The 24,894-nt window shown below is 45.6% G+C and overlaps 1 protein-coding gene across 2 annotated transcripts in view; it reads left to right on the forward strand.

The window, feature by feature from the left end:
* Window positions 1–6,024: 6,024 nt before the first annotated feature.
* ARHGAP42 (Rho GTPase activating protein 42) overlaps window positions 6,025–24,894 on the forward strand; it is a 296,232-nt gene continuing 277,362 nt past the window's right edge. For both annotated transcript variants that reach the window (XM_074984495.1, XM_074984504.1), the window contains exon 1: window positions 6,025–6,418. In XM_074984495.1, coding sequence (XP_074840596.1) covers window positions 6,265–6,418 — 154 coding nt within the window. In that variant the 5' untranslated portion in view covers window positions 6,025–6,264. The remainder of the gene's footprint in view (window positions 6,419–24,894) is intronic.

Below are 24,894 nucleotides of genomic sequence, written 5' to 3' on the forward strand. Positions count from 1 at the left end.
TCCCCAGGGCTCCCCTCCCAGGGCTGCCTCCCCCTCCCCGTGGGTCCTCTTACCTCCATGAGGACAGCCCCGATGGTGGCCTTGCCGACGCCAAATTGCTGCCCCATGGATTGGTAGCTGTCTGGAGTGGCCAGCTTCCAGACAGCGATGCCAACCCGTTTCTCCACGCTGAGGGCACGCCGCATGGCGGTGTCCTGGTGCCTCAGTGCGGGGGTGAGCCACTGGCAGAGCTCCAGAAATGTCTGCCGGCTCATACGAAAGTTCTGGAGCCAGCGGTCGTCGTCCCACTTGCCGAGCACCAGCCGCTCCCACCAGTCGGTGCTCGTGGGGTAGCTCCACAGCTGGCGGCGTGTGCGGTGGGGCGGGGGGGGGCTGCAGGGTCTGGGGTTGCTTCCTCCTCCCCTGGGGGCAGCTCCTCTTCTGTGGTTAGAATGTGATCAGCTGCCTCCTGCATGGCATTGAGCAGGGCGAGCATTGCTCCTGCAGGGGCAGCTGGGTGGACCTCTGGCAGCTGCTGCTGCTGGGGGTCCATAACTGCGTCGCCAAGGTGTGCGTGCCTATGGCTCTGCAAACCACGTGCTGTGCAGGCTGAGTGTGTCTGGGAGGGGCCCTTTAAGGGAACGGCTAGCTGTTGCCCTGGAAGTGCTTGTCCGCCCTGTGACCCTGTCTGCAGCTGTTCCTGGCACCCTTATTTCGATGTATGCTACTTTGGCGTGCAGACACTCCCCTGCAGCGCCTACTTCGATGTGGTGCTGCCCAACGTCGACGTTCAACGTCGACGGCACCAGCCCTGGAGGACGTGTAGACGTTATTCATCGAAATAGCTTATTTCGATGTCGCTACATCGAAATAAGCTATTTCGATGTAGCATACACGTGTAGACGTAGCCATAATATGAAACATGTTTACTGAAGGACATTCACAAACTTGTTTACATATTCTATTTCCTCACACATTACGTGTGTGTTTGTACCACTGTCTTCCTGACTCACTCCCAAACTTTCTCTCTCTCTGGAGGACACTCTGGGGAGTTATCCAACTTTCTGAGGTCACATACAATTTGCTATTCAGATATGAGCTGTTCATTTCAGGGCTTTTAGACATTCAGTATTTATCAAAAATAATCAGAAGGGTCTTTTTTCTTTTTCTTTTTTTTTTTACTTTGCAGTTATAGCATCTGACGCCACAAAGAAGTCCTTAATGAGCCACATGAAGCCCTCTCTCCCTTTTTGCCCTTACAACTCTGTTGTCCGAAGGTGGCACGAGCCCCGACCAGGAGCTGGGGAGCTCTGCAGCAGCTGCAGAGGAGGCTGGGGCACCCCCACCACCGGCGCCAGGGTAGGCTCGCGCCTGAAGGCCATGTCGCCGTGGGCAAGATGAGGAGGCTGCTGCCTACATGGCCTTCCTTGGCCAGCAGTAATAGGCATCCTTCAGTCTGCATAGACTATGGATCGCACCCTTTATAGTTTCAACTGAGGACTTCATTCACAGCGTCTACTGTGACTATGAAGACCCACACGAGAGTGACAGTCCAACAGAACATGATAATCCGGGACTGGCTGGTGCTGGGGTGGGCCAACATGGTCTGGTGGCTGGGGGCTTTGGGTGAGGTAGTGGTAGCCCTATGCACCCTCACCTGGGCCATCACCGACTGGCTGCCCCCCCCATTCCACCCCTCCCACTGCCCCTACCCTCGGTGCCCTGATCCCATGCGACCTCCCACCTGCTGCCATGCAGGAAATTGCACACTTGCTCATGGCCAGGATGGGACTCACCAAGCCAGCCCCCTGCAGCCCCCCTGCTGAGCCCAAGGTGACTGCACCCCTCCCTTGCCCCTACCTCCCCATGGTCCTGGCCTCATCCCAGTCCTGACAGGCTTGGACCCAGGGCAGTAGGGGATCCCACAGCTTCCACAGCTCACAGCCCCTGACCCCTGCAGAAGACTAAGGCACCCCATCCCCATCCCAGGAACCCCCAATGTACATAAGTCCCTCCTGTAAATAGTTGTAAGTTTGGTTTTCTTGTTTTCCACTAGTTTTAGTTTCTTTGAGTAAAGTGTTATTTTTTCCATGGCCATGTGTCACTCGTTCTTGGGGGGGATGGGGTGAGGAGTGGATGTACAGAAGTAGCTGTGGTGGGGGAGAGGTGAGGGACAGATGGGCGGGAGGGACTTGTGTGGGGTGCATGAGGAGGCTCATTGGGGTCCCGGAGAGAAGGCCTCCTGGAGGGCCTCACTGATCTGCACCCTGTCCATGTGGGCCTGGCAACACAAGGCAGCGGCTGGTTGCTCATAGCCAGGGCCAGCCTCAGCAGCCCACCCCTGCATGAAGAGCTTGTGCTTACTCTCCACAATGTTGTGGAAAGCACAGCAGGGACCCATGATGGTGGATGCATTGTGCAGGTCAACCTCCAGGCCCATCAGGAAGCACCCAAAATGGCCCCTCAGGCATCTGAATGCACACTCCACGGGGTTGCAGGCCTGCTTGAGCCTGGTGTTATAAAGGTCCTGTGTCAGGTCAGGGTGCTGGTGTAGGGCCACATGAGCCATGGGTGCAGGGAGTAGGTGGTGTCGATCACTGTGCACATGGACATGGTGACATCCCTGACCAGGAGCTCCCCACAGGGGGATGTAGGTCCCCTCCTCCATCCTCTGCCTGAGGCACAAATTCCTGAACACCCGGGCATCATGGGCCTAGCCTGAACAGCCCACAGAGAGGTCCATGAAGCATCCTTTCACATCAACCAAATGGCCCATGCTGTGGTCCAGGACCCAGATTGTGATAAGGGTCCCATCCAGTGCACTGAAACAGTTGGGGAACCCCAGCGTGGTGAATCCGATGACAGCTGCATCAAGGTCCCCAGTGTGGACAACCCTCCATAGGAGGATGGAGTTGATCACCCTGATGACCTGTATAGGATAGCAAGTGCATATTCTCGTGAGTGCATGATGAGATGCTCCAGGCCCTGCCATTCCTATCCTCCCTCCCCCACAGGGACCCTCCCCAAGGGCACCCATCTCCTGTCCCCTCCAGGGCCTCCCTGCCCACTCAAACCCCCTACCCCCATGTCCCCTTTCCCCATGCCTCCTCCTTTGGGCCCCCCATCCCCTCCACCATCACGTCCCCTGCCTCTTCTCCAGGTGGCAATTGTCTGACCTGTGTGTGCCTTACCTCCATGAGGACAGCCCTGACGGTGGCCTTGCCCACCCTGAACTGGTGCCCTATGGACAGGTAGCTGGCCAACTTCCACACCACAATGGTGACCTGCTTCTTGAGAGGGAAAACAGGCTGCATATGGGCGTCCTGGTGTTGGAGGGCAGGGGCAAGCCAGTGGCACAGCTCCAGAAATGTCCACTTGGTCATGCAGACGTTCTGGAGCCAGCGGTCCTCATCCTACTCGCCCATCACAAGCCAGTCCCACCACTCAGAGCTCATGGAATAGCTCCACAGATGCCTGGGGGAGAGGGTTCAGATGGGGCCCTGTGAAGGCCTGCAGAACCACAGTGGGGGGGTTGCCTGCTGGCCAAGGTGGAAGGTGGCAATCACCACTGTGGCCAGCAGGTGAACCATGGTGTCCAGGAAGTCCCCATTGGAGAGCTGCTGGGGATTCATCTTGCTGTAGACTGAGAATCCGGTCCCTGCACAAGGTCCACTCTGTGGTGGACAGCTTGGCAGGCATGTGTGCAGGGCAGGGATGTTGGGGTGGGGCCCTTTGAGGGTGCAGCCAGCTGCAGACCAAGGAAGGGCTTGGCAGCCATGTGACCCTGCCTGCAGTGTCTCCTGGCCTGCTCTTTCGAAAGAACAGCTGGGGCTCTGTGGCTGCTCTCTTTGAAAAGGGTGGATCAATCTGCTTTTTGTGTGTGGATGTGCTCTTCTGAAAGACGATCTTCCAGAAGATCATTTTTCGAAAGGTTGCTGTACTGTAGATGTAGCCTTTCAGAACATAACAGGATAGTCTTATCCATTGACCGTATACAGCTTTTTGAATTACACTATCTACATTTGTTACTCCCTATCCTCCACCTCTGATGATGCTTACTGTATTGCTGTCAGGCGACATTATCTGTTAGGAATAATGAGATCACGCTCAGAAAGCAGTGTAATATCACAAGCAAGAAACTAAAAAATAAGACTATTAATTCTGAGGCTGGTTCACTTCATTTGTTGTATGTTTGTTTCTAACTCAGCCTTTTGTCTAATGTTTATATTACTTGTGACCAATATAAAATCCAAAGTCTAGAATCCTAATTAAATTAGGACACTATAAAAACTTTCCTCGACACCACCTCTCCCCATGATGGACTATTAATCTTGTAACAGTTGAAGTGGACACTACTGTAAAACAGAACTTTAAAGGGGCTAAAACAAGTTCATAAATGTTGTAAGTAACTGCTTGATAGCAATGTTTTCTATGCAATTATTGTTTCCTGTGACATAGAGGCACAAAGCTTATCATGAACCTTGGAGTTGTTGAAATGAATTTAAATGAGCATTAGTTCTACAGTGCCTTTGTCCCTCTTACCCCACAGCCTAAACACTCCCCGCTTGCTGAAGTGAGGGCAGTAGTTTTCATAGGACAGGATGGTGCACATGACGCTCTACATAGCTGGAATTAAGTTGAGTTAGAACTATGCAACTGGGCTCTTTATTTTAAAAGCTGTCATTTCTTCATGGAGTAGAGACGTCCACCGTGGTTATCCTGGTCTACACTGACTGCTAAAATGTACGCAGCATAGTATCAGATAATATGATTGGTAGCAACCATTTTCTACACAACTGTTGAGAATAATGATAACAGGCATGATGGAGGACCAGTCTCCAATACAGTGCCTAGTAACACAGTTCTTGAAAACCACAGACATGGCAATAAATTGTAGTGCTGAGGAGGCCTATGTGTTGGGAGGACAGAAAAGAAAGACTATTAAAATAACTCCTGAGGTTCTTTGCCATAGGAAATTACTCTCCACTTTGGCTGCATCTAAACTTATCTTGAAGGTCAACAGCTGTTACACAATTTTTGGTACACCTGGTAGACCATTTGCATACCAAAAATCGACTTTGTAGCTGTCGACTTCTGTGCTCCTCCCATCGACCTTCCTTACTACCATGTGGCTCAGGAGGAGTTCCAGGGTCAATGTTGACACCGGAATGAGCTGTTTTGCGCATGTAAGAAACAGCACCCCAGAACTGTCAATCTTCTCCTGTAAGTGCAGATATAGCCTAAGTGATAGGAACATTCAGGTTCTGCACACACCGCTGATGAGAAGGACTGTCCTTGTGTTGGAGGGAAGTTACTGAGTGTGTGTAAAGGGGAAAGGTTTGAATGGGAAGCTGGGTCTACCTGAGCTGGTGCTGTGTTTTCCGCTGCTCCTGGGGGTGCTAGAGATGGGTGGGTGGCGGTATAGCCACCCCCCACTTTTAAATGGGCAAGCCACAGCTCTGCTTGCGAACACCTGAACTCTACTCAGGTGCAACAAAGGGTGTTCTACCCACTCCTCCGAGCCCCACAATCACAGCTGGGCAGTCCAACAATCGCGTTCCTTGCCCACTGGCACAGCCAAGGGGCCAAAGCTGAGAGGGGGCGCCAGAGGCACTGGGGAGAGGGCGTACTGCCAGCCCCACACAGAAGGGAGCGGCGGGCTCCCCAGCTCCCTCACCCTATGTCCCCTTGACGTCCGAGAAACGCTCTGCCGCGTCGCCCTCTGCCTTGCTCTTCTCAGTGCCCGACCCACGCCCGCCCGCTTGCTGCATGGCCCGAGCCGCGCCGGCCACGTGGTCCCCGCTCCGCGCAGCAGTCTGCGCTCACGCCCCCGGCGGCGCGCGTTCTGCGGGCCTTGACGCGAAGTCCGGCACCCGCGGCGCCACTGGGCAAGGGAGGAGGGGATGAGCGGGGCCTAAGTGGGCAGGCGGTGCAGCCCCCGGGCCGCCTCCCCGGCGTGTGTGCACGTGGGGGTGGGAGGGGCTTCCCCGGCCGGGCCCGGGGAGGCTCAGTTTGCAGCCGGAGACAGAGGCAAGAGCTGCCGGAAGCGGCCCAGCGGCAGCAGCCGCGCCAGCCCGGGGAGCCCGTCATGCCCTGGAGGGACAATGTGAGCAGCTGACAGCACCGCACAAGCACCGCCTGCTTTGCTCCCGGGCCGGTTTCTGCGAGAAGCGAACTTCCCCCGGCGGAGGAGGGGACCCGGGCCCCGCCTGGCTGCACGTTCCCCTCGCTGCTGCTCTCCGCTCACCCGCGCCTGGCCCCCTCGGCGGCGGGGCTGCGGCTGCCATGGGGCTGCCCACCCTGGAGTTCAGCGACTCCTACTTGGACAGTCCGGATTTCCGAGAGCGGCTGCAGTGTCACGAGATCGAGCTGGAGAGGACCAACAAGTTCATCAAGGAGCTGATCAAGGACGGCAGCCTGCTCATCGGGGCCCTCCGGAGTGAGTGGGGGGCCGGGCGAGCCCCGGGAAGGCTGGAAGTGGGGCAGCCAGGGCATAGCTGGGCGGCCAGAGCCCGGGGTGTGTGTGTCTGGGAGCGAGAGAGACGCTTCTTTTGTTTGAATGGGTGCATGGGAAGGGCTCCCCTGCTGGTAGCCAAAACACAAAGTTTGCTAAAGTTTCTGTCCCCCGCCTCCTCATCTTCAGCGAGCTGAAGCAAAGTGCGGGGTGAGACGCATTATTCTTGTCTTTCGGCGTAGCCGGTGTGTTTCGGAAGAGCCCCCAGTGCCCAGCCCCTGTATGTTTTAGGTGGTGATTGTGTCCGGTTTAAGACCCACTCTTCCCTGATGAATTCAGAGTGCTTTAAAAGCATAGTGTCACTTTAGACAACCATAGGATTCCTTGATCCTCAAAGCCCCATGTGTGTGCCCATGTAGTGTGTATTTTCACATGTGTGCAGGAAACATACACGGTAAGGCTGCCATATGGGAAATCTTCCCAGCAAGCAAGGGGACGAAGTCCCAATTAGATTTGCGGGGATCAAAATTGATTCAGTTCGTGTGATTGGTGTGAGTTTATAATGACGTTTCCCTACTCAGTAATGGTATTCATCAGTAGGTAAGGGACATCCTGAAGCGGTTCTAAATGGTGATGGAAAAATTATATTAAATGGCCAGTGCAACTTAAGAATTAGCTTGTGCCTGAGCACTTAATGTTATGCAAGTACTGTACAACTGAATTAAACTTGCAGCCCTATCTAACGCCTGAAGTACATATCCTTAAACTTTCAGATCTTTGTTTATGTAGAGAATGTGTAGGTATATAGAGCTGGAAACCTCGATGCTGCGGATTAGCTGAAGTTCAAGCTCCTTTTGTGAGTTTATAGGTTGACCTGAGATTTGGCCTGTGTTTTTAAAATTGGAAATTTCAAAGAAATCGCCAGTCATACACTTCTAATACATTAAAACTAAGAGAGAGCAAAAGCTGTATTAATTCTTGCAAGCACATATCTTTTTTTCTCCTCATGCAGCTTTGAGACAACTATACTAATGGAGATCTTTGAGGCTGGATAGCTGGCAGACCAAACTGGTCCTGGTCCTTATCCTGTGTGGTTTTGAGCATGTACATCTTCCCTTACCTGTAACTGCTTAGTGAATTTCTGAGCCACATCACCTTCTGTTCACATGTGGAATAGACAGGAGCTTTGTGCTTGTTTTGAAACTAAATAGAATACGAACAAGACATTTATTCTTTGCTGGATATCCTAAAGAGGGTGGTAGAGGTGAGCGTGTGTGGATGGTGCTATTTAGGCACCTTAATTTGCCCTCTTTCAAACAAATGTGTTATCCCTTATATATAGAATCATAGAATACTAGAACTGGAAGGGACCTCAAGAAGTCATAAAGTCCACTTCCCTGCCCTCACAGCAGGACCAAGCACCATGTGTATCATTCCTGTTAGATATTTATCTACCCTTGTTCTTAAGTATCTCCAATGGTGGAGATTCTACAGCCACCCCAGGCAATTTATACTGGTAATCAACCAACCTGACAGGATGTTTTTCCTAATGTTCAATCTAAACCTTCCCTGCTGTGGTTGAAACTCATTGCTTCTTGTCCTATCCTTAGAGGCTAAGGAGAATAATTTTTCTCTCTCTCTTGAAAACACCTTTTTAGGTGCTTGACAGCGGCTTAGCCATCTCTTCCCAAACTAAACAAACCCAATTCTTTTAATCTTCTGTCATAGGTCATGTTTTCTAGACCTTTAATCATTTTAGTTGGTCTTTTTGGACCCTCTCCAATTCGTCCACATCTTACCTAAAACGTGGGGCTCAGAGCTGGACACAGATGAGGCCTAATCAGTGCACAGTGAAGTGAAAGACTTACTTCTCAGGTCTTGCTCACAACACTATTGATAGTACATCCCAGAATCATGTTTGATTTTTTTCGCAACAGTGTTGCTCTGTTGATTCATACTCAGCTTGAGGTCTACTAATCACTAGATCCCTTCTGCAATGCTCCTTCCTAGGCAGTCACTTCCCATTTTTTATGGGCGAAACTGATTGTTCCTCCCTAAGTCCAGTGCTCTGCATTTGTCCTTGTTGAACTTCATCCTATTTTCCTCAGACTGTTTCTCCAGTCTGTCCAGATCTTTTTGAATTCTGACCCTATCCTCCAAAGCACTTGAAGCCCCTCTCAACTTGGTATCATCTACAAACCTGATAAGCATGCGCCGTATGTCATTATCTAAATCATTCATGAAGACATTGAACAGAACTGACCCCTGTGGAACTCCACTTTTTATTCTCTTCCAGCCTGACTGTGTACCATTAATAATTACTGTCTGTGAGCAGTTATCCAACCAGTTACACACCACCTGATAGTAGCCCTATCTAGGTTGCATTTCCTTAGTTTACTGATAAGAAGGTCGTGATACTGTGATATGTTCAGTAGTCCCATTAAGCTCAGTGCTTGCAGTTTGAAAGCTTACATACATGTTTTAAACCACTTTGCTAGACTGTTTTATTTTTGGGGGGTGGTGGTGACAACTTATATGACTAAAATTTATATCTGTTCTGCAAATCTTAATTACGTTGAGTCTCATTGAAAAATTCTTTTTTGACACCTCCCATTTTATTGTACATGTACTCTTCTGAAGTGCTGATTGCTCAAGTGCCGCTGAGTCCTCAAAGCTGAGATCTGTTATCTTTTAGAAGGGATCCAGAATGTTAGAACTGGAAGGGACCTAAAGAGGTCATCAGGTCTAGTCCCCTGCCTTCATGGCAATTTATTCCAGTGTTTAACCACCCTGACAGGAATTTTTCCCAATGTCTGACCTTAACCTCCCTTGCCTCAATTTAATTCTGTTGCTTCTTGTCTGTCCTCACAGGTTAAGGAGAATAGTTTTTCTCCTTCATCCTTGTAACATCCATTTTAGGTACTTGAAAGCTGCTATCATGCCCCCTCTCAGTCTTCTCTTTGCCGAACTAAGCAAACCTTATTCTTTCAGTCTTGCCTCATAAGTCGTGTTCTAGAGCCTTTAATCATTTTTGTTGCTCTTCTCTGGATCTTCTCCAATTTACCCACATCTTTCTTGAAATGTAGTGCCCAGAACTGGACACAATACTCCAATTGAAGCCTAATCAGTGCAGAGTAAAGCAGAAGTATTACTTCTTGTGACTTGTTTATGACTATCCCAGAATGTTCGCTTTTTTTTTTTTTGTTTTGCAACAGTGTCACATTGGTGACTCATATTTAGCTTGCGGTCCACTATGCCCCACAGATTCCTTTATGCATTATTCCTGCCTAAGCAGTCATGTCCCATTTTTGTGTGAGACTGATTGCTCCTTCCTTATTGGAGTTGTTTGCATATTTTTGAACTTCATCCTGTGTACCTTAGACATTTTCTCTAGTTTGTCCAGATATTTTTTAATAATTTTAATTTTTTAACTATCAAAGCACCTACAACCCCTCCCATGTTGGTATCATCTATGAGCTTTATAAGTACACCGTCTATGCCATTTTCTAAATCTACCACCATCTAAGCTGATCACTCTCCTTCTGGCTGATTTCAAGTAGCTTGCTGTTGTTGACCACATAGAGATACTTTGGCTCCAAGAGACTAGTGTCAGGGTAAATTTTAAGAAGTTGATTTAGGAAGTGTCTGTGTTTATCACTGGTTATGGGGAAAAAATGAGGAATTTGTTATAGTTACCCCATGTGGATGTTGGTATAAAGCAGGGAGGCAAAAATACCACTGTTACTGTGGAAGTAACAATAGTTTAGAAGAACTAAAATTCTCATGTGGAGGGAATATTTGTTCACTTTTTTTTTTTGGATTGTTTATATGTATTAACTATTCTATCTTGTTTTTTAAAATCAAAGCAGTGTTACACAAGGCCGTTTTGTTTGAGTTGAACAAACCTAATCAAACAGCTGAGTAAATAATTGTTGTAATGATGAAGTCTTCTGTTTTGGTCTTCAAGCCCTAAGAGTCTGTTGTGCAATGTTGGAGAACTACTGTTTTCATTTACTCTGCCCCACATTTCTTTGACAAACAAGTATTAGTATTCCCTGATGTTTAGATATTTTTTAAGAAATTGTTTACAAGTAGAACTGTATGAAACTCAAGCTCTCAAAGAAACTGTGGAAATCCAAAATTTTCATGTACCTCTTTTGCATTTTGTTTTAAACTTTTAAAAGGTATTGGATTGCATATGAATCTTTGTTGCTTTGCTGTTATTTGAGTATCAATGTTGTCCTCCACTCTGGCACTCGAAGTGCAGGAGGTGGGGGCCCACAAGAGACCTAAAAAATACCTTGCCTCCATAGGCTTCTACTCAAAAGATTCCGAAGGTCACAGATTTCCTGATCCTGGGCGGCAGCTGCCACTGCTCAAGTGAGAAAACCCTTCTTTAGCACCCAGGACAACACACTTGGGATGTCTCCCTGTGGGGTGAGCCCAAGCTCTTAACCTTCCCTTAGCAGAGAGCTTGAAACAAAGAGGAAGAAGTTAAGCTCAGTGTGATAGCTAGCCTTTCAGTTTTAGGCATGCTTGTACACAGACCCTTCTCGAGGACACAGGAACCAAATCATTGCCTTTTAAAGAAGGGAAAAAAAAAAGCTGCTATGTTAAGAAAACAAAAGATAGATGTAATAAAACATACTTGGTTGTTGGGTGTGACATAGCAACTGAAAAGGAAGGGGTAAATTAAAGCACAGAGAATAACTTCCCTGGGATTCAGTTTAAAAGTTATGGTGTACATGCGGGTGGTACATCAGCCAGCCTGAGAAGTCCCCCACCAAACCCAAAATAAAAAAAAAAAATGATTGTGTCTGACTAAATATTTCCTTTCTACTTACATATCTGCATGCCCTGATCATACTGTGGCCTGAATATTTACTGAATTCCTTAAGCCTGCTCAGGCTTAAACATCTCTGTGTCTCTCTCTCCTCTGGCCACACAAAAGAAAGACTCCTTGGCAGGTAACTGCATCGGTTTAAAAATCATTCTCTCTCTCTCTTCCCATTGCATCTGATGAAGTGGGTCTTTGCCCATGAAAGCTTATGTTCCAAAATATCTGTTAGTCTGTAAGGTGCCACAGAACTTGTTGTTTTAGAAGATACAGACTAACTCCGCTACCTCTCTGATAACTTTCTTCCTATTGGCTCACCTGGTTGCTTGTCAACAGAGAACCCACTCTCTCTGGCCACGTGTACAAGAGGTGATTTTCCTGGCAAAACTGGGCTTTTGCCGGGGGGTATGTGTGGGGGAAAAAAACACAGAGCATCTATATGGCAAATGTACTTTTTTTGACAGTTTGTCCACAAAACCCGGCATATCTGCCAGCAGCATTATACCTCTACTCCTTCGTATATAACATCTCTCTCGACAGTGTTCCAATACAGCCATGTAGATGCTATCGGGCCCTTTTGTCCACAGACAGGGCTTCCAGTTCACCAGGTAGTCCTGTTTGCAGAACTTCTTGTCAGCCATTCTGTTGAGAGGTGGCTGAGCAGTCTGGCTGCTCTCTGTTGCCAGAGAGGATTGCTCTTTCGATCTGCTTTTATGTCTCGATGTGATCTGTCAAAAGAAATTTTGCTGGGAAATCCCTTCTGACCCTAACTTTTGTTGACAGAGGCTTCTCCTATAGATGTGACCTCTGGGTTTAACCCTTTACAGGCATTCATTCATGACAAAGAGGGTCCTTTTTGGGAAGGGAGAAATTGAGCAGCTGATGCACAGCTCACTGAATACTAGGGGAATCTTTCCACAAACTGCAAAGGGATTTGGAGCAGCTCCTTTATTAGCAAATTCATAGGGTGAAATAGCTCCACTTAAATTGGAAAGAGTAGAAGAAATAATCCTTTTTCTGATTTTTTTTAGTTATCTAAATATTAAGTGTTACTTGTAAATCTAGTTACACAATTTTCAGATGGAATTCCGGTTTTGAAGTTGGTGAGTTCTTTCCCACGATTAAAGTGTCTTATAATGAACACTTCACAGGATAAATTGTAAAAATGCAGTCTTAAAAATCTCTGGCAGGATGTCTTGTGTGATATGAGATGAATGAGTTTAGTATATCTAATGGTGGAGTGTTGTGAACTTGAGTCGGTCTCGGATTTCTTAAAACAATCATTAATGCTGCTGTGTTCTATCTGATTCTGAAAAAGGCTGATTTCTCAAGCAGCATATGGCTAGGTCTACAGGTGCCCCAAACTTCGAAATGGCCACGCAAATGGCCATTTCGAAGTTTACTAATGAAGCTCTGAAATGCATATTGAGCTCATGGGAATAAGGGGACTTCGAAGTAGGCGGGGTCCTTTCGAAAAGGAGCCCCGTCTGAACGAGACGCGCGGCAGCGAGGCGCGTCAATTTCGAAGTGCCGCGGCCGCTCGCATGCTAACGAAGAGCTGAATATGCATTTCAGCGCTTCATTAGTAAACTTCGAAATGGCCATTTGCATGGCCATTTCGAAGTTTGGGGCATGTGTAGACACGGCCTACATGTCCAATATTGTGTGTGATATGGTGGTTAAGTTTAGTGAGGTCAAGAGAGTCTGTTACAGTGGGTTTACCTGGATAGTTACCAGATCATTAGCAACTTCCCCAGCTCTCTTGCCACATTTCATATTGCTTTCAGGTAAGCCAGGTGTTTTGAGGCTACCCTTAAATAGCATATAGTTTCTGGAGAGCTGAGCTCAATTTTGATGGAGGCTTGCATACTAGAATATTGCATTGTGTTGTATTTTATGGTCTTCAAACTGATTTCAGCCTTGTCTTGCAATGTTATTTGAGGCTTAAATACAATGGGATTTTTCACTCTGTGATTATAGTGTACCTACTTTTGCAGCTCATTTTGTTCCCTTTTTAAGGGTTCTCTTTAGACATGCATAATGACCACTTCTATTGTGAAGGTAATAAACACCTTTGAAAGGTACCTTTCACCTATATTGACAATATAGGTAGTTGGTTCATGCCCTGTTCTTTAATAGCAGAAAGTCAAGGGTAAAGTAATTCTCTAACTTGTGAATTGAAGTAACATTCATTTATCTTGTAATTAAGTCGGGGAAGAAGCCTGCTTTGTTTCTGGTCCAGGTAAACTTGCTGATAAATCGCATGGGTTGTGAAATTTTATCTAGCTATTTGATCTCTCATGTTCCTCAGGCGCCAATTCAGCCAAGTCTTTATGATCATGTTTAACTGTAAAGCTTTGTGCCCAAGTACTTTTCTAACTGGGGTGGACTCCTGAACTAGAGGTCAAATGTTCCTTTCTTACAGATTGTCTTGTTTTCAACTGAAACCTTTAGTCTGTCCCCCTGCCCCTTACCTTTGTTTACTGAACACCTCTTCATTTCTTTGATTATTGACGTTATGATGAAAAAATTAAGGTTCTCAGTCACAGTATCTCTCCACATATCTTTTTTTCAGTAAGTTGGCCAATATATTGTCTACTCAATTTTTAATATTGTAAAGCATTTCAAGAGAAATTGCATGGAAGATGTAACATAAGATTAAGTTGTTTAATGTTAATTTCTGGTATTGGACTACTGTAAACATTGAATTAAAATACACAACTAACACATATGATACAAGGAATCTAATGACTTCTTGCCGGACAAAGTCTCCTACATTCCCATACCTTTCCCTACTGGCCATTCTACCTGTCTCATCCATTGATTAATCTAACTGCAAGTTCTTGCGGAGAGTGAGTTAGGGCTGCATTTACTTGGTTTGTGGTTGAAGTTTCTATAGATTTTCAGCTGACTTGAATGGAGTTTCACCTTTTTACAAACGTCTGAATTTGTTCATGTAGTACTGTAGAAATAATGCTTATGCAACTGACTCATGAATGAAGAAAAGCACTTGGAAAAGTACTAAAGTTTCTGAAAACTGTCCCTTCTTCCTCTTAGAAAAATTAGTAGTCCTAATAATCAGTCAGCCTTGAAAAGGCCACCAGTACTGTCATGTTCCTGATGTTCAGGCTTATCCTGAAAAGAACTGGCCCATAAAATGGCAGCTCCTCCAGATGCATTTTTATTTGTTGGACTGGAATTTTATGTCACTTCCACCCACAAATCACTGCCTCGAAACCCTTGCATAGTTATTTCTTTGTTGTACAAACTAATCATTAAGCGCAGTGATGAACCCAGCTTTGTCTGTGAAGAACTCACTGGGATTATCAGACTGGAGAAAACGTAAGCAAAAATATTACAGAATTTGAACTGACAAAGTGGTCACTATCTCCCTTGTGGAATTTTTCTTGTAAACCATTTATATTTTTCCACAGTGATTGTATTTTTCCCATGTATAATGATATGTATACTTGTGGTGCCAAGAAATGTTTAAATATGCCATTTCTAGATTCCAACTGTAGCAGCAGTAAATGACTTCAGCAAGTTATGGTTCTTGGCTTTTGGTAGCAGTCAGTCTTTTATTTTTACTGTTTTCTGTTATATTTAAGCAAATATTTGGTCCACTGATACTTAGTACAAGTTGAACCTCTCTGGTATGGCAACACCCATAATACAGCATGATTTAGTTAGCTGTATGACCACTTATCTTGGGTGTGGCTAAATTTTCTGTGGTCCCATAAAATTTGTTTACAGCTACCAGTCCTGACTCTCAGTGTTCTGTGCTTTTATTTAGGTGTAATTTACCCCAAATGTCTTCGAAGAGCCCAGCAAGCAGTGGAAGTGTTGGTGATGCTGCTAGACAATATTGACCCCCTGTGGCCCGGCAAATTCTCTCATCCTGTCAGGACCCTAGTGTGCTAGATTAGAGAGATTCAGTCTGTGTATGGTAACACACCTGACCTTTGTCTCAGCTCAGTTGTGTTGCTGAAAGTGTTGTACATGACTTCTGTTTGACAGAAGATTTGAAAATAATTATGGAAGTGTATAAAATAGGAGGTCTTATTTCATTAACTTTTTTACCATCCAGAAATATGATTTGCTGTCTGCTAGCATGGCTGTGACAAAGCAGAGTCCAGAATAAGCAGCAACATGCTCAATTTCTCTCCTGATTTGATTTAAATAGCTGACTTTAATTGTGCAATAAATCAGCAATCAGAAGGCCCTGATTTAAATAATTGAATTTTAAGCTAGTTTTACATTTTCCCTTTGTTACTTTTTCCTGATAAAAGTTGATTCTTATTGCCTGGTAGCTGTTAAAACATGCAGATTTTTCAGCTAAATATAACCTTTACACTAAATATATTGCACGCTTGAGGATACACTATTTAAGTGGTTATACAGCTCAATTTATATTCATATTTTTATTGTTTGAAATCTTTCATTGTGTTACAATATGTTTATTGACACTTTTTATTTACTAGATGATGGCTAATTTTAAGTTGGGATGTGCTCTGTATGGATGGAAATTCAATTTAATTAAAAGTGCATAAAGTTTTTTATTAAATTTAAACTATCATAAGTGTGCTGGATACATAAGCAAAAAAGTTTATCAAACTATATTTAGCATTTAAAATGGCAGTACACTCCATTTCGCCGTATGAGCACAATTGGTTCCCAAATTTCTGCTCATAGGTGAAAATCTGTAAGAGGGACACTAAATTTCCATTAAAATACATGTAAAAGTCTCTGATTCGTTCCAAGTGCTCGTAACTCAGGAAAGGAGTGGCAGCGTGTGGTGCTGCTTTCGAAAGGTAAGTGAATCTTGGGCTGTGGGGGGTTGGAGAAGATTAAAGACTGAGCGCAGTTTGGGGCCATAAGAGGGACGGAGGGTTAAAATCTGGTGGGGAGGATGGATCCATGCGGTGGATGGGAGGGGTTAAGACTGCTGCAGATTCAGTCCATGGGGAGGTGGGTGGGTGGGGGGGTTCAGGCTGAGGCAGGATGGAGCCATGGAGCTGGCAGGGGGTTCAGGCTGCTGCGGGTTGGAGCAGCAGGGAGGGCAGGGGGTTCAGGATGCGGCAGGTTGGGTCTGCGGGGAGGGGGATAAGGCTCGTATTAGTGGGGGGGGAGTTCACTCATCTAGTGAAAAAGGTGGGTATATGTGTCCCTTGTTTTAGCGAGTACTCATAAGTAAAGTACTCATTTAAGACGGGATGGGTGTAAATAATTTATTAAACACAGGAAGTACTAACTGTGGCTACTGAATTGAACTGAGTGTTTTTGGGTAAGCTAGAACATGGGAGATGAGGGAGCCATGGCTCCATTGCTTTTAAGGGTGGGCTAGGCCCTCCCACTTTTTTTCTCTGTGTCACCCTGGGATTGGGCAGAAAATACGGCATGGGAGTGGGGCCATGGGTCAGGCACCAGTGGTCCCCTCCATGCTTAGGGAATTTCCAGCACTCTTGCCTCTGACAACTAAGTTTTATTCGTAGATTATATAAGGAAAACAAGCTTTTGTGCATGTTATATTTCCAGTTAGCTTCTCAGTGCTGACTGAACTAGTCGTTGAACTGTTGGATAACTGAAGTGAAGAAGCTATTCTCTCAGTCCCTTCAAAAGAGGCTATTGCTGTAAAATTTGGTTTAGTACTTCAGCAAACTGTGGTTCCAGATCTTATCTATCTATCATCTTTTAACTGAAATTATTTTTATAGAGCATAATAAGCTTGGGTCCTAACATAGGTTGTCAATATCAAATTTAAGTTTAAACAGACTTATTTAAAGAATTAATTTAGAAATTTAATTGGAGAGAGATCCAGTTTAAATTAAAAATAATCAATATTTTTGCCCATGCTGTCAGTTTCTCAGCCTCTGGAAGGAGTGAGCCCTCCAGGGTGTGAAAGTGTACCATACTGAAGCCAATGAGGTTCCCAAGAATTAGCCTTAACACTTCAAAGTAGTAATCTAGGTTAAGTGATTAGATGGGTGATAGGAACGACATAAATACCTCGGTAAATGGTCTTGCTGATAATCTGTAGATAATTCAGTAAGAAAGTGAACATAACTTTCACTGTGACAAGCAGCATGCTGTAAAGCAGGCATGTCAAACTCAGTCTACTGAGGGCCACACAAACAAACACTGATAGCTTTCAGGCTTACCACAGAAAATGTACTTCTATCAGAAAGTCGCAATTACTTATTAGTAGGCATCCTTTGATCCTGAGGGATCATGGGTTTGCGCCCCAGTTGGACTGATTCGAGCAGCGTCTTCTGTGGCTGTGCAATCCAATCTGGGAGTGGCAGTCCTTTCCACACTGTGAGCAGCAGTATGCAGATTTCGCTCTGGTATTACGGGCACGGATCTTCCTGAGGGCTCTCCTGTCTTCCACTTCTTTCACCAAGGTAGTTTCATACATAGCAAGAGCTTCCTTCACTCCCTGTTTCCAGGCATGCCTGTCTGAGGCGAGCGAATGCCAGGTGTTCACACTGATAGAGAGGGCGCTGAGGTCACGCTTGCATGTGTCCTTGTGGCGCAATTTAGGTCACCCTTTTGGCCTCTTTCCAGACGCCAGTTCACCGAAGAGGAGGTCCTTCGGTATTCGGCCATCCGTCATGCGTGAGACATGGTCCAGCCAGCGCATATGCCTCTGTTTGAGAAGGGTGAACATGGAGACGGTGCCTGCCCTCTCAAGCACTGCGCTATTGGGGACCTTGTCATGCCATGAGATACCGAGTATGCACCTAAGGCAGCGCATGTGGAATGTGTTGAGCTGCTGCTCTTGTTTTGAGCGCAAAGGCCGTGTTTCACTGGCGTACAGCAGTGTGCTCAAAACACAGGCTGTGTAGACCTGCACCTTGGTGTGTACAGTGAGCTTATTGTTAGCCCATACTCTCTTCGTCAGCCTGGAGAACATTGTGGCGGCTTTTCCAATGTGCTTGTTGATTTAGCTATTAAGTGACAAGTTGTCTGAGATCGTCGAGCCTAGGTGCATGAACTCATGGGCGACTTCCAGTTCATAGTCTAGCATGCTGATAGATGGCTCGTTATCCATGTTTTGGCCCATCACCTGGGTCTTCTTTAAGCTGATTGTGAGGCCAAATTCCATGCATGCATCCGCAAAGCGAGTTATGAGTGACTGCAGTTCCTGCTGAGTGTGAGCAGCAATAGCTGCATTGTCAGCAAAAAGGAACTCCCGTAGATGCTTCGGAAGCACCCTGGTCTTCGCTCTAAGCCTTGACAGTTTGAAGAGGTTGCCATCCGTTCTCGTGCAGAGAGAGATGCCCTCTGTAGCAGTTCCGAAGGCATATTTGAGCAAAACTGCAAAGAAGATGCTGAACAGTGTTGGAGCCAGCATACACCCCTGCTTCACTCCACTTGGAATCTCAAAGGGTTCAGATGTGGATCCGTCGTATACGACGGTCCCCTTCATGCCTTCATGGAAGGCCCTAATAATGCTGAGCAGAGTTGGGGGACAGCCGATCTTAGCCAGAATCGTGAACAGACCTTTTCTGCTGACAAGGTCAAATGCCTTGGTCAGGTCGATGTTTGTTCTGCTTTCTGCACTTTTCTTGTAGTTGCCTAACATAAAACCATGTCTGTGGTGGACGTTCAGCTCTGAACCCACACTGAGACTCAGGGTAGAGTCTCTCTGCAAGAATATTGAGCCTCTTCAGAACAACACGTGCAAATAGCTTCCCCACGGTACTGAGAAGGGAGATGCCGCGATAGTTGTTATAATCGCTTTTGTCACCCTTGTTCTTGTACACAGTAATGATGTTAGCATCCCTCATATCTTGTGGTATGTTGCCTTCTCTCTTACTTATTATAGATTATGTTTTAGGTGTATTATATAATAATTTTCAGGTCATATTTGAATATAATAAAATAATTTTAATTGAGAAATTAATACTTTATGAATGTTATTATTTTAAAAATTGATTGGGCCACATGTTTGACATGCTCGCATAACTCCAAGATCTCTCCATTGAACAGTAATCATTAAGTTAGACCCCCCCCATCATTTTGTACGTGTAGTTTTGTATGTATGATTTTACCAACCGGGAATTTCAGTGGCCATATTGATCACAAAGCTAGGTGATGTGGCAGTGGGCATATATGTTTACTCTTAATTTCCTTGTCAAAAGTTTGACTTTTGATCAATGTGATGTTGAAGGTGCCTGATACCACCAGCATTCTTAAAACTACATTAATAATTTTTTACCTCAACAAACTACTGACTCTGAATTCACGAACCTACCTTTGGGAACAGAATTTAAAAAGATTGACTGGTATATGTAAATGTATCTGAGCAAGTGTGCAAGGTTATAAGTTTTTGCTAATTCAGGACATGCTTCCTGTTCTCACTTATGTTTGTGCAGACTGCCTAGGGGACCAGGTTGTCAAGTGACTGGACTTCTAGGTGCTCTTTGAGGCAAGGTGAGCTAAGCTAGAGGAAGTGTTGATCCCTGAGCCTCTTTCCATTGGCCCTTCTTCAGCTTGGCTGGGCTCCCCTAGGGAATTTCACAAAAAGTCCCATGGTGCTCAGGCTGGCTCATGTGAAAAACCTCTGGGGCAGCCAGAGCTGTGCACATGGCAGAGGGGCAGAGGAGTGCTTTGAGATCTGCAGGGGACTTCATGTAGCCAGCGGTGAGAGGTGCCCTGTCCAAGGCGTAGCTGGGCCCTGACCCCTCACTAGCTGGGTCAGGGAAGGGCAGAGCATGCAGGCGTGACCCCAGGCTCACGCTGTCTGAGGCACATAGCATTTCTCATGAACCTTCCTTGGGTCTGGAAGAGTCCGTGAGGTACCTGGCCAGGAGGGACTCATAGCAGCTCCACAGGTGAGGCCTTTGCACTCTGCGAGGGAGTCTCCATGCCACCAGCTGGCCCAGGCTCGCCTCAGGCATGTGCGGGGCTCAGCTCGGGGGGAGTCTGGGGGTGGGGGGAGGCTTTGCCTTAGGCAGTGGGACTGAGAGAGAGGGCTGGGGGGGGCGTCACATCAGGAGGGTTGGGAACTGCCCAAGAGCTCGTCTCTGGGCTCTCCCCAAGAGCTCGCCTCTGGGCTCTCCCCAGCCACCTGCTGAGGGTGGCTCTGACGCCCATGGGACATAGCCTTGCTCCTCTTGTGATGGCAGCAGTGATGCTGGTGCTGTACCTGGCCACGGCTGCGCTGAGCCCCCTGCTCGCCTGGCCCCTGCCCACCTGGTATGTGCTTTGGGGCTGGGAGTGGGAGGGAAGGGGTGTGTTCAGCAGCAGCGCCCAGTTCTCATGACCACAACCTCTGGCTCCTTCACAGGCATGTTCCTTGTCTATGTTAAACAATGTAACCAGGCGGGTGCACTTAGCTACTTTATAAACGTATAGTCGTGGGCCACAATAATATTGGCTTTGGCCACATGCCGCCCCCGGGACACACGTTTGACATGCTTGCTGTAAATATCTAAGAATGATGATCTAGCAATCCTTTCTGCTCCCAATTTACTGAAGATTTAGCATCCACAATATTCCACAAATTCAAATTCCAGGAGTAAAGGGTTGCCCATCAAGTGTTATATGGGACAGAAGGATGTGTTTTTATAAACCATTTGTGAAAATAGGGGTGGATTAAGGTTTCCTGCGGACCTGGGCCAAAGCAAGTGGGGAAACCCTCCTCACCCCTTCCAACTGCAGCCTCAGCCTCATTCTACACTTCTGCCTGCAGCTTCAACCATGGGCCCAGCCCTTTCTGCCCTTTCCCAGGGTCCCACCCTGTTCCAGCGAGCCCTTCCACCCACTCTTTCCACCTCTTCACTGCAGCCAGCAAACTGTGTGCTCCTTTTTATCTCCACCCATACTGCAGTCCCATGATGGGAGAAACTGTTCCCCCCTCCACCCAGCCCTGGTCTTGTGCTGCAGTGAGAAGTGAGAGCTCCCTGGATCTTGAGCCTGCTCCAGGGAGCGAGAACTTCTCCAGTTCCAGTGCTGCAAGCAGAGCACAGGTGCTGGAGCTTCCCCTGTCACTAGCCCTGCTTCTCCAGGTGACTAGACTCAGGGCACTGGAGCGTCTTTCGCCTTGTTCAACTGGTGCTTTTGCCAGAAAGTGGAGTTTAATATTTTGAATTACTTCTGCAAAGGTCACCTTAGTCTGATTCTCAATAGTCCAGTTTCTTTTCCTGCAATATACTTCATTTGATAGTAATAGAATAAATGGGTTCTATTAATAAGAAACTATTTTATGAATTTCATCTTTATTACAATGAAAAATGTGACTGCGGTCACTGAATTTCATAGAATCATAGTACTAGAATGGGCCTTGAGAGGTCTTCAAATCTAGTCCCTTGCATTCAAGGTGGGCCTAAGTATTATCTAGCTCATAGTGCCCAACCTTTTCAGTAACACGGCACCCTTCAATGGGACAAACAGTTCCCCAGCACACCCACTTTTTTTTCAGTGAATCGATTGCTAATAAATGTTACATGTACTGTGGTTACTGTCTTACCGGAGGTTTGCGACATAGTAGTACACAAAACAGGATAAAGGAGGCTCACATGGAATGTTGAGTGATCAAGTAACCACTGAAATGTTCGGTTACTCGTGGTGTGGGGAGGTAGGTCCAGAAAGCAGGCTTCCCTTCCTACCGGTCTGTTGGAGTCAGGATACAACATTTAAACTGCATCCTAGCTTCAATAGGCTCCAGGCCTTCCTGCCTCCTGTTTGCCACAGCAAGGAGTGGGAGGGGGAATGGTCTTCCTGCCAGCCCATTTGGGACAGGAGGCAGCATTTCCGCTGCCTTGCAACGCGAACGGGCTCCTGCGTGGTCGGCATTTCTCCTCATTGTGGCTCCACAAATTGGTGACGTTTTACGGCACACTTGGGCAGTTCTCATGATACATACTGGTGGCACTCTGGTTGGAAACCACTGTTCTAGACCTCTCCTAACAGACGTTTGTCTAATCTGCTCTTAAAAATCTCCAGTAATGGAGATTCTACAACTACACAGCTTATTTGGTGTTTAACTGCTCTGACAGGATTTTTTCCCCCTAATATCCAACCTAAACTGCCCTTGCTGCAATTTAAATCCACTGCTTCTTGTTTTATCCTCAGAGGTTAACAAGAGCAATTCTTCTCCCTCCTTCTGGTAACAAGCTTTATGATATCATTTCCCCACTCTCTCTAGTCTTCCCTTCTCCAGACTAAAGAAACCCAGTTCTTTCAGTCGTCCCTCAGAGGTCATGTTTTGTAGACCTTTAATTGTTTTCATTGCTCTTCTTTGGATCTTCTCCAGTTTGCCACTTCTTGCCAGAACTGGACACAGTGCTCCAGTTGAGACCTGATCAGCATGGAGAAGAGCCGAATAATAATTTTTTTGTGTGTTTTCTGTAACATTCCTGCTAATACATCCCCAAATGCTGTTGGCTTTTTTGCAGGTGTTACACTGTGGACTTATATTTAGCTCATGATCCACTGTTGCCACTCGCCCAGATCCCTTTCTGCCGTATTCCTAGGCTGTCATTTTCCATTTTGTATGTATTCAAATAATTGTTGCTTCCAAATCATTTGCAGTCCCTCCCAGCAGAGTATGATCTGCGGATATTATGAATGTACTTGCTATGTTAATGTCTAAATAATTGATGAACATAATAAACATGACTGATTCTTATGGAACCCACTTGAGCTGCCTTTCCAACTAGACAATGAGCGACTGATAACTACTATGTAGGAGTGGTTTTCCAAGTAGTTGTGCACCCATCTCATGGTAGTTCCATCTTGTGTGCATTTCCCTCATTTGTTTCTGAGATGGTCACATTAGACAGTGTCAAAAGAAAGTCTGCCAAATGATTTTAAAAGTAATCACAATCACAAGACTGAAGGAAGGTCGTAATTAAATGCGGTTTTAATAGATTGTTAAACTAATATAATACCAAATAATAATAATACCAAAGTAAATGCATTCTGAGTATTTGCATGATTTACTGCTTTACCAAGTATATTGATTTCAGTTACAACATAATATAAGGTGTATAATATGCATGTATCATTTTATTACAAATATTTGCATCGTAAAAAAGAAAAATAATTTTCAATTCAGCTCTTACAAGCACTGTAGTTCAACTTCTTTACCACCAAAGTACATCTTACAAATGTAGATTTTTTTTTTTTTTTTGCATAACCACACTCAAAACTAAAATGATGTGAAAGCCAGTGTACAAACTGAAGTGTGAAGGGGCATCCAAATTTTTAGTCTGTCTGGCAAGTAAATACGCTGTAATGCCATCTACAACAGTGCCATGTGGACACCTGTTCTCACTTTCAGGTAGAATTGTAAATAGACAGTGTTAGCTCCTCTAAATGTAAACCAGCTTGGTCAGGCAATCATTAAGACAAACAAGAACTAGGACTGAGTGGCTGTCATTTCTACTTTGTCCATTAAAGAACAGATATATCTCCATCCAGTTTACATAGGGAATTTCTGTTCTTTCTGTTGAAATGATGTACAAACCAGTGTCTTGCCTTGCTCTTTAAAGTGATAATAGAAAAACAACACAATTATAGTGCGAGAAGACAAGCCACTTTCAGAAATTATTCATGCATAAGTAGTACACTGATTAGCAATCTGTGATTAGAATACAGATACGCTCAGGACTATTTAGTATTAATGAAAAGGGCCCTTATAATTGATTGTACACGGTTTTCTTTGAAAAGAAGCTCAGCTTAACTAAATATAACTATAAACTGGTAGAACTGGGTAGATAAAGCTTGAATCGTCTCGCTTCTTGTATTGCAGAACTGTTTCTCCGTAATAATAAGATTTGCTTTAGTTTTTGTAAAATATGGAAGACAAACTTTCAAAGTTAACGAGACTACATGTTTTCAGGCTTCATTCAGTTAGTACAGTTAGAATTGGATAGAGGGCATCTCTGACATGTGAGCAGCACAGATAGTATTAAGTGAGTATTTCTGCTGTGAGCAACATCATCTGATGTCATTATGAGCCAGATTCTACCATTGTTATATTGAGTAGTGTCTTAACTAGTAAGAAGTATTAGTACTATTAGTGGTACTGATCAGAGCAAGAGACTAGTCCTCATAAAGATGATAGAACCAGACTCTGTACAAGGTAGCTAGTTTGGTTTTCCTCATTGGTCCGGTATGGTTTTAAATGGAAATAGAAGGCATGCCAGTGTAGTTAAGGTTGTAAATCACACTGTGTTAAAATATCATTTCTTCATTTTCCTATGCATACGTTTTGGCTTAACCTTTCTTGTAATCAGTTTCTGCTAATGAAGCTGTCAATATTTGAGCAAATCCTGTGTGGACATTCAGTGAGTTACGGAAATGTATGGGTGAGTGAGGAGGACATGCATATTGGCTAGATTTTTCTATGAACTTCTATTGAACATGGTTGTCAAAAAGTGAAGTTTAAAAGTTGAACCTTGGCCCTGGAATAGTCCCTTTGGGGTGACCAGAATGTACTGTAGGCTCAGCAGAGAGGCGAGCACTTAAAGACATGTCCTGGATTTTAAATTTGATAAATGGAAGTTCAGAGCCCAAGCAGACTTACTGTTTCCCTAACTGGGTGGTGTGTTTCAGTGTTTTGGTGTGTTTCAGTGTTTAAACATATCGACAGCCTTAGCAAAGAAAAAAGTAT

The sequence above is a fragment of the Carettochelys insculpta genome, chromosome 1 (genome assembly GCF_033958435.1).
Source record: "Carettochelys insculpta isolate YL-2023 chromosome 1, ASM3395843v1, whole genome shotgun sequence".
Lineage (NCBI taxonomy): Eukaryota > Metazoa > Chordata > Testudines > Carettochelyidae > Carettochelys > Carettochelys insculpta.